This window comes from Martes martes (genome assembly GCF_963455335.1).
Source record: "Martes martes genome assembly, chromosome: 5".
In the NCBI taxonomy this organism is placed as follows: domain Eukaryota; kingdom Metazoa; phylum Chordata; class Mammalia; order Carnivora; family Mustelidae; genus Martes; species Martes martes.
This window is the reverse complement of record NC_137892.1, coordinates 73,387,788-73,403,670: the sequence shown is the minus strand read 5'-3', so window position 1 is coordinate 73,403,670 and position 15,883 is coordinate 73,387,788. Positions and strand designations below refer to the sequence as shown.

General features: G+C 41.5%; 1 protein-coding gene across 2 annotated transcripts in view; it reads left to right on the top strand.

Moving 5' to 3' along the window:
- RGS7BP (regulator of G protein signaling 7 binding protein) overlaps positions 1-11,211 on the top strand; it is a 94,794-nt gene extending 83,583 nt beyond the window's left edge. Inside the window, exon 6 of one of the 2 annotated variants that reach the window (XM_080804251.1) lies at positions 10,186-11,211. In XM_080804251.1, the coding sequence (XP_080660377.1) occupies positions 10,186-10,277 (92 nt within the window). In that variant the 3' untranslated portion in view covers positions 10,278-11,211. The remainder of the gene's footprint in view (positions 1-10,185) is intronic. The other variant, XM_080804252.1, reaches the window with a different exon arrangement.
- The last annotated feature ends 4,672 nt before the right edge of the window (positions 11,212-15,883 follow it).

Sequence of the window (15,883 nt, the reverse complement as noted above, 5' to 3'; positions counted from 1 at the left end):
TCCCACACCACCAAGGGATTCGTGGACACCAGCATGATGTCCTGCAATTCATCTGAATTCTGAGATGACCTGGCGGACAGCACCAGATCCCCTGAATTAAGGGCTACAAGACCGCCCTCCTCCACCACTTGAGATGTACAGGTTGGAAGTTCCAAGGACCCCCTGCATGGGTCCATTTAATTTGCTAGAGCAGCTCATAGAACTCAGAGAAGCATTTTACTTACTAGATCAGCAGTTATCACAAAAGGATATAACTCAGGAACAGCCAAATGTCAGATGCAAGCATAGGGTTTGGGGAAGGACAAGCAAATCCCATCCCTTCCCCAGCGTGTGCTGCTTGGTACATCACCTGTTCACCTACCCAGAGGCTCTCCGAACCTGTCCTTTGTTGGTTTTTATGGAGGCTTCTTTACATAGGTGCGATTGATTAAATCACTGGCCATTGGAAATGGAACTCAATCTTCAGTTCCTCTCCCGTCCCAGGAGATTGGCGGGTAGGACTGAAAGTTCCAACCCTCTAATCACACCTTTGGTTCTCCTAGCAACCAGCCCCCATCCTTCCATGGTTTTTGTGAAAGCGACCTCATTAACATAACAAAAGACACCTTGTTGCTATCATCCCTGAGGAAATTCCAAGGGTTTTAGGAGCTTTGAGCCAGAAATGAGATGCAAGACCAAAGGCATGCCTTATTATAAGTCACAATGTCAAAACCACTATCCTAAACACTTCACATGTGTTAACTATATTAACTTATTTAATTCTAATGACAACTTTGAGGGAAAGGCTATTACTGTTTCCCAACTGGAAGGAAACTAAGGCAAAGAGAGGTTAACTAACTCAGCCAGGGTCACACAGACTGTAAGTAGAGAGGCTGGGAAGTGATCCCAGTCTGTCCCCAGAGCTATTCTGTGGGAATATACAACTTAACAAAGGAATGGAGAGGTATCTTCACTAGAATGTTAACTTCCATGAGGGAAGGGCCTCTACACGCTTTTGTTAACTAATACTGTATCTTCCGTATCTAGAGCAATGCCTAGAACACAGTAGAACGACACCAGGCAGACACAGTAAATGTTTGTGAAATCTGGACCGGACTTGGCTGCCCCGGGGGGCGGGGTCTGATGATACGTACTAAGGACGACCCGCAGCACTTACACTGAGCATGCGCAGGACTTGGCTGCCCCGGAGCGTCTGATGATGCGTATGAAGGACGACCCGCCGCTCTTACACCGAGCATGCGCGGCCGGAGACGTCTTTCGAGGGGCGTCCGTTTCTGAGAGCGCTCGGTCTAGGGTGGGGAAAGGGTTTTTGGAGTAGGAAAGAGACTCCTCTGGCTTCCACTGAGCAAAGCAGAGGGAGGACAGGGTGCTGCCTGGCTCTGAGAGGACTTGGCAGCAGAGCTGGAGAGCGTCTTGGCTCGGGGAGCGGCGTGGCAGAAGGTGGAGAGGTGGAAGTGAGAACTCCAGATGAAGAGGCCGAGAAGTAGTGTGGCCTGAGCGTTGTGGGCTGGAGGCAGGGTGACAGAAAGGAAGACGCTGGGTGCGGGGCGTCAGTCATCTGCCGCGAAGCACGCCCTGCAGGGCCTGGGATCAGACTGATGGGCTTGAGCCCTGCGCGTAGTGCTTGGAGACCTCGCAGTGGTTTCAGGAAGCAGATGAGAGTGGAGTGAGGAGGGAGCCCTCCGGCCACAGCTTGGACGCTTGTTGCTAGAAATACGCAGGATGGTGGGGACATGGGACTTTGGATGGAGAAGACCCTTGGGTTCGAATGTTGGCTCTGCCACTTACCAACTTTGTGCCCTGGAAGTCTGTTTAAGATCCATTGATTTCAATTTACTCATCCCTGAAAAGGAGATAAGAGCATTACTTACTCCGGCGGGCTGTTGGGGTCTAAATGAAGCACCGCAGGTCTTGTGTCTGCTCCCGACCTTGCAGAGAGCAGACACTGGACAGATGCTTTATTGTGATGACTGTTGGTGGTACTGGTATTCTTTACCAGCCGGCCAGCCAGCCTAGCTCAGGAGAATGCCCCATCATCATCCAACAGAACAGCCCGGGCTTCCTCTCGTTAATCTGGAGCCCGCAGTGCAGAACATTGGTCCCCAGGACTTTGGAGTTGGAGTTCATGTCTGAAGCTGTTCTTAGTTTCTTTATATGTTTGGCAAATCCCGCCCATGGGCAGCATGGGGGCCTCCCTGTACCTCACTATCAGCTGCCCAAGAGGACATCTGCCAGGGTGTGCAGAGTAAATGGCATGTGGGCTGTGTAGTTTCTAGTATAAATCAAACCATCCCAAACATCCCCTCCACATTTCATGAAAATGCATCCAACGGTTCCCAAAACACGCATTAATGGAAAAACAGAAATTTCAGTTTATTTACTTGGGACATTTCTATAATCATGAAGAGTAGAAATATTTTGTGTGACTTTGTATTCCCTTTATAAACAGAAAAAAGAATTTTAAATACAGTTTCAAAATATAATAATGGTAATAAATGAGCGATACTGTGAGTAAAAACATGAGTGAAAAGGGAATAATCCAAATAATTGATACTCAGGACTGAAACTCTAAATCTGTATAGAGCATGAAAAGGAAAAAACTAGGAGATTCAAGGAGCTGTTCAGGAGGGAATGATGCAGTAGGATTTTGAATAATAAGAAAAAAAAATGAGGTGAAGGCTTCCATTCAGGAAAATTCAGGTTTCTTCACTTAGGGGAAAAATAGGACCCTTGGCATGAGATGCCACATCTCTGTTTTTTACAAGTTTTGTGGGGACTCGTAGCATGATGTTACTACGAGCTGACCAGTGGAGACAGGGGGGTGTGAATCTGAACCAGAGGGTTTGAGAAAGCCTGAAGGAAGGAGACCAGGTCCCTTGGGTCCCTCTGGGAACAATTTTTTTTAGCAGATGTATATGGCAGCGTTTTAATGAACAAATCAGCCAGATGCCTCTGACTCTGTATACCAAGCTAGACCACAGGAGCCTTCCCATGACCTTCCTGGAAATCTTTTGCCGCTGATCTGTTTAGTCTATGGGTAGGTGAACAGTAAGGAGTGAAATGTGGAAAAATATATTCCAGTTCTTTTCTCTAGGACCTTATTGTCAAAACATCTTTGTAACTGGATGAAAACCATTATAGAAAGCCATCTGGTTATTTTCTGGCTTCTTATTTCTTTTCTCTTTTTATTCCATTTACATGTGTGTTTGAAGCAGAGAGGAAAAAAAGGGAGATACCATGCCTGGTTCCCTTTGTTCCTAGCTCAAACCCTGACCATGTGACGATCCTGGCAGGCAGGCCCTTGGGGGAACATTCCTGGAAGGAAGGGCTCAGATGCCTGCTTTCTCCCGGTTCCACCCTAGTCCTCACCTCAGAACCTTCCTTGTTCACCTTAGCATTGAGTCAGTCCTATCTTCCCCCACCTTCCTACCACAATCAAAACTTGACTTGACAACAGTTTGTTGTGAAGTGATTTTCAGTGACAAATAAAGGAAGGTAGCCAAGAGCAGGAATTTTAATGGTTCGTGATTGTGGCCTCCTTTCAGACAGTGCCTTTTCTTTCCCATCCTTCCAGTGTGAGACTGGAGACAAAGAGAGGCACAAAAGAAAGGCGAGCTGCCCTCTTTCTACAGAGCCCCACAGCAGGCTCCTGACCACGTCCAGGTCTCCTGGCTCTCAGCCCACTGTTCTTTCCATTGCTTCAGCGCCTCTCTTGTCCTACATTCTGGGTCACTGGCAGTGCTGTAGGGAGCTTCATTAATTATGATAGTCTTGCTGTGTCAAATGGATTACAAATGGAACCACCTGTGGAGAGCCTGCAAGGTTACTGACAAAGGCTAAAAGGAGACTGGAAAGTGAAGGGCAAACATCTTCTAAATGTATGTTACAATCAAACAAAACAAGTTGGCAGAAATAAATTAAGCCCGAAAGACAGTTTCACCTTTTCCAGAATTCTGACTTAATGAATGCTGTGGGGGTGTGTTTGTACATTCACCTTTGCCTAGAATTTGGTCGTTGAGACCAGGCACTGGAATCAGTCTGAGGTGGATCCGTTGGGAATTGAATCTGTTCTAGAATGGGTCCCTTCCTGGGGACAGTGCAACTCCAGACTCAGTTGGATCTAGGAACATTTCCCCCCGAGTCATACTCTCAGTCCACTCCAGTCTGGAGCCCCCATATCCACTCTAGCCATGTGTCTGACATCTGCCTGGAGAACATGAGGCAGTTATGGCACCTGGTAGCCTCGAGATGATGCTTTAGGTCCTCTTGCCAGGGCCTCCTAGAAAGACTTTGTGTACTTCAGTCTTGTGTGACTCTGAATGTTAACTCTGGGTAGTTTTTACTCCAGCAGCTCCATGTCCTTTGTAATCTCTGCAACTTTCCATCCAGGATTCAGTATGCCATATGTATTTCCTCTCTCTCCTCCAATTAATTCACACATCACTGATCACACATCACTTTCTTAATGCATTACTCTGTGTTCAGCCCCTACTCACAAATGTTACCTTCCTACTCATCGTCTACTAGAGGAAGAACAGACGTTTTCTCCTAGCATCTGGCGTCTCTGCCATCATCTGTCATGTGATGGTAATCTAGAATGTGCCAACTTCTGTGTCAGGGACTGGGAATATCTCTCCTTCTAGAGGTTCTCTATCTTAACGGAACAGACTGGAGGAGAATCACCTGGAATGGCAGGCCAAATGACAGGTTTCCCCTCTTAGAGATTGGGATAATGTTTTGGGGGTAGGGCATGTAAATTCTGGAAACAACTTTCTCTCTCTCTCTCTCTCTCTCTCATACACACACAATTGGACAGACAAAGAAACTACTGCTTAGAATATAACAGTGCCATAATAGCTAGACTCAGGTCACTACAAGGGCATATGGGAATCTCACCTAGCCTGATGTGAGCCGTAAGAGGTTGGGGTGTGGGATGGAGGAGAGGGTTGCTGGTATTGAGAATTGCTTTTTGGAAAGTGAGCTGAGATTTCTGAGGGTGAATCAGAGTTAGCCAAAGAACAAGATGGAAAAAAGAAAAAGAAAAAAGAGGTAGGGGGGCAGAAAGAGAGTCTATGCAGAAGGTTCTGGATATTGAAGGTACATGAGGAGATGAAAGAATAGGGCTTTTTGATGAACCACAAGCACTTCATTCGTTGGGAAAGTGGTTAGAAAAGAGGCATGAAAGACTGGAAAAGTAGGTGGGTCATATCATTAAGACCCCTATAATTCATGTTGAGAGGTTTGGACTTTATCCTGAAGCCACTGGAGAGATTAAATAAGGAAGCAGGTGCAATAATCCAAGTGAGAAATGCTTCAGATCGGACCGAAAGCCAGGGTGTCGGAGAAGAGGATATGAACAATTGGATGGGCTGCATACAAGAAAAGGCAGAATCTAGGATGAAAGCCAGGTTCCGACCTGGAAAGCAGGGTGAATGCTGGTGTCTATTCAGTAAGTCAGAGAGAACAGAGGAGGAGCAGTAGAGACAGAGGACAATTAAAGTTTTAGAGATGGAGGACCTCCAAGAGTGATGTTCAGTGGTGAATAGCAGATGTACAAGTCTTATGCAGAGGTGAGACATGTGAGCTGGGAGGCTAGAAATACATATTTAAGCATCATCAGCATAATGGTAATTGAAGCCTTAAGAATGGCTGACTCCACCCCAGGAGTGTGTGCCTAGAGAAGAGCCTGGGATAACACAGTTTAAGTTTCAAGGGGAAAGAACTGCAGTTTACAAAGGGAACTGAGAAGAAAATCAGAACATTATGAAAGAAATCAAAGAAAATTGCAAGCTAATCTTGGAGGGATTGGCATTTGTCTAAGAAGGGAGGACTTTTCTGGAAAAAGGAATGGTATGTGTAAAGCTGGAGAGGCAAGATAGGGCACAGTCATATTTAGGGAATTCTTTGTGTTTCTGTTTTGTACTATTCCCTCCTTCATATACCTTTCAGTTCACCCTTCATTCCGGACTGGACTGTTTACTTGGACCCAAACTCAAGTTGCCTCTGATCTCCATGACTGTTCTCGCACTGTTCTCTCCAACCAGAAAGCCCGTCTCCGCCTTCATCAAATGTACAAGTTCTCCTCATGCCCAGCATGAATACCAACACCTCCATGATTTTCCACAATTATCTTCTTCCTTCTTCACTTGGGAGTAATTCCCCCCTTTGGAATTCTCATAGCATTGTATCCGTGTCTCTCTTATGGCACTTTAATGAAGCTTCGTAGTTACTCAAGCAAACATTCTTGAGACCAAGAACCCTCTTTGTATTAGGACCCATCTGATATAATCCCCAGCACCCAACATGGAGCCTGCACTTAGCAAGCCTTTGATCAATGCAGGGCTTCTCAGAGTGTGGCCTCAGGACCAGCAACATCAGCATTTCTGGGAAATGGTAAGAAATCTAAATTCTCCAGCCCCACCCCAGACCTATCGATTCGGAAACTCTAGAGAGAGGGCCAGGGATCTGTAGTTTAACATGCCTTCAGATGATGCTTAGTGCAGCTTAACGTTTGAGAAGCACTGGGTTAGCTGAAAGTCCCCTTTTTTTTTCTGGAATAGAAATTTGCAACTACCGTTACATTATGAGCACTTCTCTAGATTCTACCTGAAAACAGAGCTTTCAAGTCAAATGCTAAGTGGATTATTTGAAAACTTATTTTTATGTCCTTCTGTTTCTTAACATATCATCCATGTAAGAAATCTCATATCAGCAAAAGAAATGTGAACAACAGAGAAATGGTATCATTGTGCCTTGGGGGATTCTGGTGTCCCTGGCTTTAGCAGTATCTAGGAATTAAGCTTCAAATGACCAAGACTTGAACTTGCTGATGGCTGAATTGCATATTCTCCTTTTCTTTCACTTTCTCCTCTGCTCTCCTCCCTCCCTTTCCCTTTCTCCACTTTTCATTTTCACATCTAAAACTGTCCTTGGTTACAGCTGTCTCAGAGCATGCACTTTGGAGAAAAGATGCTATAAAATTCTCAAACATTCACAATAAAAATCAAAGGTTTCCCAGCAAGGTCAGGTGGATTAGCCCAGAAAGCTGAGAATGAGTCGGGAAAACATTCCATTTTGTTCACAGTCTTTTGGCAGCCCGTAACTTCAGAGACAGGATTTCAATCAATGTAGAAAGACATCTTTCCTTGGACTTGAATTCACTCCAAACCATTCCAGGCATACTTACTGCTGGTGAATTTCAGCATTTACTGCCGGTGTCAGCTTCCTAGGGTGTAGAAAGCTGCTCTGAATTCCTGCCAAGAATTTTCGAGCTTTTGTGTCACCTCAACCCTAGGTGATGATCAGACAAGCTCTGGGCTAGGCGAAGGTGTCACAATGCTCAACAGAGATGCCCCAAACCAGCAGCTGTCCTTAATAGACAGCCAGTCCTTTGCTTAGCATCTGAGCACCTTCTCATCAATTCTAACACTTCTTATTCATGTGAATGCTGTGTGTTTGTGTGTGTGTGTATAGCACTCACAAGTGAACATATATGTGTGTATCTATCTAGCTATATATAGATAGGTAGATAGGAAAAGAAGATTGAGGAAGGAGAATTCAATAGCACAAAAGGTTTTTTGATTCACTGTAATGAGTGCACAGGTACAAAGGTCAGTTTTTATATGAATCTCATAGTATCTGTGTATAATACCTGTGCTTTTCATACGTAAAAAAGAGAACATGGGAGCAAACATCCCACCACAGCATACACATACCAAGGCATACACATAGACAGTTTCTTTGTAAATTCAACCTGTAGTAGACATTTCCTCACGTAGTGGGAACAATACACACCAGCATTGCTTTTTTACAACACATAAATACCCATTCCATCACTCCCCAAATCTCTTAAGTGTTTGGAGAAAGGGAAGGATATATAGGCATTCAGGAAACAGATCTTCCAAGTCTTAAATTGAAATAAAGAGATTTTTCTTCCCTATAAATATCTCCGTAGTTTTGGTGATTCTGTTCAAGGAATCATTGAATTCCTGGGGAACTTGTGTTTCAGGAAGTATAGTCAGTATCCCAAGAGATACCAAAAGATGCAATTCTTTACTTTTCAGAGTCTGCTGTAACTTTGCCATTTCCACCTAGGTTAAGTCTGTTGACAGTTTGGTGGTTTAAAAAGTAAGGGTCCTAAAACTGATGAGAAAGTGAGTTATCTCTTTCTGTTCTAAATAGACCATGATTCATCTCTGAGAGATTCTCCTGAGAAATGAGGCTCACATATAATGTTTGACTTTGCTTTCCCAGTCTTAACTGTTTGGGGCAAGTGTAAGTATAAAAGAGAGATGTCCTATTTTTAGTCTCAAAATGGTGACATCCAGAGTATAGTGAAATGTTTTTCACCACAGAAAGGACAAAGAGCGTCCTGTTTTTCTCCACATTTGCAGAATATGAATCTTAAGAGAGAATATTAATCTGTGGAGACTGGGAGAGTGCACTGTGTTTGATTAATTTGATATGCTCAGCTGGGGCGCCTGCTTTCTTCCCTGACTCTGACTTGCTACTCTGGTTCTATCTGAAAGGATAGCATAGGGCACCATTCCAAGCAACACTGTCAACTTGGTGAGTGAGGCTCATGTACAAATAAGTATGACACATGGCAGCCTTTGGGGAATGGGAGGAAAAGCCCAGACACTTGGATGACACAATCCACATAAGAGGACTGGGAAGCCGGAACTTGTTTTTGTTCTTGACAGTTTACTGAACGTCTAGGCTCAGTAATCAAGAAAACCCACCCTCAGCTACAAACTAGTTTTCTTGAAGTGGGGCACATCTTTCCCTTTCTGCCCCCTTCATCCAATTCCTGATTCTGGGCTCTTTCCCAAGGTCCTGTATCTTCCAGGTTAGGATGGGGAAAGGAGGGAGCCTCTTGGCTCTGCTCTGGGCTGGCAAAAGCTTAGGTGCGTAAGAGTTACCAGAACCCGCCAATCATTTTGTGGCGCCTCGCTCCATTCTGATCACATCCTAGTGCTCCCCGCACTGGCAATTTCCAGGTTATGTCTGTGTGGTCCCTCTCCAGCCTCTGGGACCAACCAGACTGCCAGTTCTGTTGCAACAGGCTATTTCGATTCAACCTCTCTTTTGGGCTGTACTATTTCTTTAAAACCCAGCTCCCTCAACTGAACTTGGCTTACTGGTTTATTTCTTCCTCTCCTTGTCATTATGTTAAAAATTTCAACCAAAACTTATAAATTCAACAGCTGGAAATCTTCTTGGAATGCGCTTGTGTACAGAAAATCTATAGAAATCAGGGACACCTGGGTGGTTCAGTGGGTTAAGCGACTGCTTTCAGCTCAGGTCATGATCCTGGAATCCCAGGATCGAGTCCCACATGGGGCTCCCTGCTTGGCAGGGAGTCTGCTTCTCCCTCTGACCCTCTCCCCTCTCATACTCTCTCTCTCACTCTCTCTCTCTCTCAAGTGAATAAATAAAATCTTAAAAAAAAAAAATCTATAGAAATCAGTAGGCAAAAACTCAACAAGGAATAATTGAGAAACATCTTCCTGAGGCATAAAGTAGGTGAGCCGAAGCAAGACAATGGCCCTCTGTAAAGGAAAAGAGTTAATAAAAGCTGTATTTACTGAGTGCTTCCTCTACACTAGGCACATAGGATACCAGCCAAGCTTCATGTTTTCATAGATGATTTCATACAATCTTAATCTAAGGTAAGTGGTATGAAAGCCTGTCTCACACCCGGGAGAGCGGACACTTAGCAAGCTTCCAGTTACATGTTCAAAGTCACAGAGCTAGGAATTAGCCGAGGTGGGTTTAGAAAAGAGGCAAACTTACTCCAAAGCAGGGGCTCTTTCTAAAACAGCGCCTCCAAGCAGCTTATATTTAATTCTAAGATGTGACTCTCGACTGCAGGCTACAGGGCTGGTCCCACGCCCCACCCCCTTACACCCCTCCCCCAACCACCACCACCAAAAAAAGAACATTTCGTTGCTCTCTGAGGGACATTTTTGGTTGTCACACCTGAGTAAGTAGGGCCAGGGATGCTACTAAATGTTCCAGTGCTCAGGAGAGCCCCAACCAAATAATTATCTGGTCCGAAAATGGCCAATAGTGCTGAAGTCAAGAGACCTTGATTCAAAAGCTGGTGGATTTTAAAAGCCAATTCATCAAACCCAGGTTATTTTGTCTGTAATTCACTCATATGTACATTCTGTCCCATCACAGATGACAGCAGCCTTCTAAATCTAACTCCCTACCCCCTGGTTAGAAGACGGAAGAGAAGGTTCTTTGGGCTGTGTTGTCTGGTGTCAAGCTAGACAACTCCTCCTGGAAACCCACCATTGCGAAGACCCGAAAATATCACAGAACCTGAGGACCTCCAGACAGCTGAACCACAATTATTGGTTTTTGACTATGTTTTCTATGCTTCCTTATTACGTTTATTCGCCTCCCCCTACCGTTTTAAATGATTTTACATTTGAAAGCAGCTGCTGTCAAGGGAAAAAAAGATTCAAAAAGCAGGCTGTTTTTAAAAGGATTTTTAAAGCTGACATTGCGCATGTCTGCTCCAAACCATACCATGACAGATGCAAGAATTATGGTTTTTAAATTATTTCAAGGTTTTTTTAAATGTATTATACAGAGAAAAATTATTTCATGTATAATAGTATATCTTTAGCTCTTGCTGTTCTCATGTGAACAATTTATCATATATGAGAGTCTTTAAACATAGAAATCTATCTAAAACTGCAAAACTGTGTTCAAAAATCCAATCTATCAATATTATTAGGAATAATATTATAACCAAACATATACCACCTCACCTATTGCTTTGTCTGCACTCATTTACATTCAGTCTTCCATTCTGTCGGAATCCAAGAGCTTCTACATAAAGATATCTTAATTTATAATGCAACAGAAACCATATATGAAACATATTTAAATTTTGTAAATACACAATAATCCTAATATCTTCGTACAATGCATATGGGCAACTAATTTCCTTTCGATCCAATGGTGTCTTTTTCAGCTTCTTGGAGAATGAAGTAATCCAGTTAGAAAATGGTGTAGTAACATATACAATTACCCTCAAATGTAAAATTGAATATTATCACATTTTGTTCTAATTGAAATCTGAAGCATGATGTCTGCGCATCAGCATAGTGTTAAATCTTATAGGGCATGCTGGAATTAGCTCAGATCGTAAAAATATTTAACATTTTATGTTAATAAAATCTTTTTAGTTAAGCTAAGCTTGTCTCATTTTAGATGACTATGCAGATATGACTTTTACAATGTGTACTTGGTGTCTTGTCTTATGCTTAGAATCTTGAAAGCAGGACACATTAAGCAATACTATATTTTAGAAAGGAGGAAGCCACACGCTTTGTTTTTCTGCTCACAGCTCTCTTACGATCTTCCTCACTAAACTTGTAACATGGTACAAATTGTGTTGTATTTCCCCCTGTTCTTCCTTGGCCCATTACCTAAACAGGATTTCCCATGGGTTGAAAGATCAGGCCTTTGGACTTCTCTTCTTGCTTTTCAAAAATCTAAGAACTCCTCAAGTCAGACAAGAGACACAAGTGTCTAATCCAATAAAAGGATGAGCTAGATGCCTGTCAGTGGTTTATCCAAGATGCATCTTTAATCCCAACCCTATACTTTCTCAGTACTTATGTGCACAGGCATTTAGATGTCCAATATTTTTGACCCAACAACTAAATACATTAAACTTGTTAGCTTTAGTGGAGATGAAGATAGGTGTTTATGAACTACTGGAATAATTATTGTATTAGATTGACCTATATGAAATTGTTGGTAGTTGACTGTTTGACCTACAAAAATGGCAATTTCATATGGTTCAACCTAATATCTGATGTTGTGGAGATTATACTTGGAATTCTCTTCTAGCTTTTGTGATTGAAAGCAAAAGGATTAGAGGGTTGGAAAAGATCTCAAAAGGCTATGTGGTCTCTTAGATCATACCAGCTGATTTTTGGCCTTACTCTTGGAGTCCAGAGTTCTGTTCCAATGAACTTGTAATTGACGCATGGTTATAGGTATGCCTGACTTCATATAAAGAGGTATCTTTGAAAGTTATATGAGAAAATCACAACTTTCTAAATCAAATATTTGTAAAACAGTTGTTGGAATATGCTCTCTAGAGACTCTTAGGATGAATACCCCCTTGCAAAGCAGGTAACCACTCCCAGATTTATCTGGTCTGCAAACCCTGATTTCATAAATCAGGTCTGATTGAAGTTTAATATCTTTTTTGAATATGGTTCATTTTCGTCCCGTGTGGTCAATTCACTTAAGGTCCATTGTTTTAAAAATGATAAAGCAGCCCAGTTGGGCACGCTCTCAGCTCCTGTCTTTGCCCTTACACACCTTTACACTATATTGAACCCTTAGCTTCAATCTCATTCCTATTAATTCATGCAAAGGTATTAACCGATAAATCCAACCTAAGTGTTCAGCACATCCCTCTAAACACTTGACCTAAATCACTTCTGCTTGGTTAATTTGGGCTCACTCTCGCCTTAGTCTCGGTATGAAAGGAACACTTACCTCCTGTGCCATTGTCCTTTGTACAACTGAAGACTGTTAATAAATTCAGGTCTCACCTCCAGGTCTGGGAGGGCTATGGTAGCTGTTCATGGAGATGGGAATTTGTCTAATTCCCCAGCTAGGCTTTCCATATCTGAGGTAAATAAATTCAGCCACCTTATCTTTTATTCATAGTGCCTGTTTCCCAGACTTTGATTGCTTTTATAGTTCATGTGGACACACTCCAAGATTTATAGATCTTCTTTCACTAGCAGGTTCTAAAACGAATTTCAGTGCTCCAAGTCGTGATGACCTGCACTGGCTCATAATGGCAATAGATAGCTCACCACCTCCCACTGGATACGCCAATGCCTCTTTTTAGGGGCTGACCCCACTCTCCTCTCACCTACCAAAGGACTTTCTCAGGTGTAGTCCATGAGATACAAGTCTACCATCTCGGCCTCCTGCTGGTAATTCGCTTCCAGATTAGCAATAACACTGAGCTGATCTCTAGGGGTAAGGAGAAAACACTGAACCCATTCCATTCCATGTCCTCACATGCTGAAACTGGAAAAGGATGTCAACTTTTTCTGGCACACCGTCACCCATTTTACCACCCCCCCCACTTTAATATCCCGTGTTGATTCATCGTTTTCTTTTTTCCAGATTACAGAAGCGATATATGTTCTTTGTGGGAAATCAGGAACTTACGACCAAGTATAAAGAAAATAAAAATCACCTGAATCCCACCACAATCCTATTGTTTAAAACCACAACTCCAGGCTTTCAGTCAGTCAGTGGCGGGGCCCAGAGGCACTTGTGGATAAGGTATGTGAGCGAATGCCCACAGGGCCAAGGTATCACTTTAAAATACCTGTCCCCTGATGTCTTGCAGGCCTCTAGGAACAGATCAACTGCAAAATTCTGGTTGAGCCATTGTTCAAGGGTACAAAGAAGACTTTAGAAGTAGCACAGCCCCGATGCCTCCTCTCATGAAAGCTCTTAGGGAAATTCTAAAACCCTGCCAGATGGTTTTGTTCTTCGGTGCTCCTTTACCGGTTGGCTACTTACTGTAGGGCAATACTGCCACCTACCGACTTCTGAGCTTCAGAATAAGAAGGGAAAAATAAATGCAGGGAGTGTAAAGGCAGCTCATTTATTTTAGACAGCAAACAATGGGCCAGATTAACAATATCCCACATGGCATTCAGATTCTGGAAGTCTCCAAGTTGAAAGGATTAAGAATATCATCCAGACTCACTTCCCTTGCCACACGCATATACCTAAGCACTGTCTATCATTTCTTTGTGTTCTAGAACGTCACCAAATGCAAAATGCTCAGCTTTCAGATGACTATAGATAGGATGAGAAAAACCAGTGATGCTATTGGCCCGTAATAAATCATTATAATTAAATATAAAGATCAGAAATAAACCCAAGAACACAGAAGCATTGAGTGCATTATAAAGATGGTATTTCAAATCTGTGGGAAAAGTTTGGATTACTTAATAATTAGGGATGATTGGTTAGCTAATTATTGGGGGAAGTACTAGATCTATACCTCATAACTTCCATCAGAATAAATTCTAGTTGAAGATTTAGACACATATTAAAACACACACGTTAAAACACATAAGCACATGTTAAAACACATAAAACACATGTTAAAACACATTAACACACATGTTAAAACACATAAGCACATAAAAGGACCAGCAGGCGATATTGACAAATATTTACATAATTTTACTATAAAAAAAAAGCCTTTCTAAGCAGGACAACAAAGGAAGAAACCAAAAAGAAAAAGATGGATAGATTTGACCAATTAAAAATACAGAACCCTTATACAGTAAAAAATAAACCAAATTGAGAGAAAACAAAATTTGAAATATACGCAATGAAGAGCATAGATCTCTAATACGTATCAAGACCCCATTGCCCTTAGAAAGTTTCTATGATCTACAATCTGCCCAACCAAGTGTTCCCATTTCATTGTTTCCTCATTGCACTTTTAAAATTATTGCTTGTTTGTCTATTTCTCTTCACTAAACTGGAAGTTCAAGAAAGCAGCAACTATGTCTATTTCGCTTACTGTTATATCCTCAATACTTAACACAGTGCTAGACACAAAGCAAATACTGAAAACATATTTATTGTGTGAGTGGATAATGAATGCATGAATAAGTAACATTTTGTGATCAAAAAGAATCAAGCTTTTGAGTAGAAAATTGAGCCAAGGACACAAACTGTCAGTGTACCATAAATTAAAGTAATGAACTAATAATAAATATGAAAATATTTAACTAGTAATCAAAAGTGCAAATTCTTACAATATACTCTTTTTTATGTATCAGACAGACAAAGGGTATAAAGAACTATAGTTCCCAGGGACAACAAGGAAGTATGGAAATGAACATTTTCTCACAGAGTCAACAAGGTTGTAAATTGATCTGATCTTTCTGGAAAATATTTTGGCAATATATTTTTTATGTATGCCAAATACTTCCACTTTAGGGAAATTCTCCTCAAAAAAAAAAGCCAAGAAAAATGAACTAAGGTACATTCATGCATTATTCAAAAAAATATATTAAAAAAGGATGTTTATAGGAGCATTATTTGGAAGAATGGAAAAAATATAAGTAAGCCTACAATATAGGGTTGGTTAAATAGGGTATATCCTTTCAACGGAATGCTGCCCACCAATTAAGAGTAAGCACTAGATGTATATTTATTGAAATAAACAGCTATATTGTTAAATGGAAAAGGAAGTTACAGAAGAATATAGTATGTTTCCATTTTAAAAGTATACATATACATGTGTGCATTACAGCATCTGAAAGGATATTTGCTAAAATGTTAATAGCATCTATCTCTGGGAGGTGAGATTTGGAGCAACTATATTTTCTTTTTGCATATCTGTAATTTCTGGTTTTTCCACAATGAGCATGTAGTATCTGTATAATTTTTTCAGGGAATAAACAACAATGTTCATGATATATCTTAAATGAAAAAAAAACACGTTATAAAACAGTATGTATAGTATGACACAATATTTGTAAAAAAGAAAATTATATATAAATATATCTATGTATGTATATATATGCATAAGAAGCTAGAAGGACATACACTAAAATGTTAATAGTAGTTATTTATGGGTAGTGGGATTATGGGTGATTATTTTTTCTTTTTGCTTTTCTGTGTTTTCTAATTTTTCTACAATGAATATGTAACCCTTGTGTAATAAAAACTAATAATAAAAGTTTAAAAAAATGAAAAAGTGAGACATTGTGACCCCACTTGCTCTCATCCTCCCCACCAACCCCTGGACTGACTCCTCATTGTCACTGTGTGGGCAGTGGGGACATGGAGA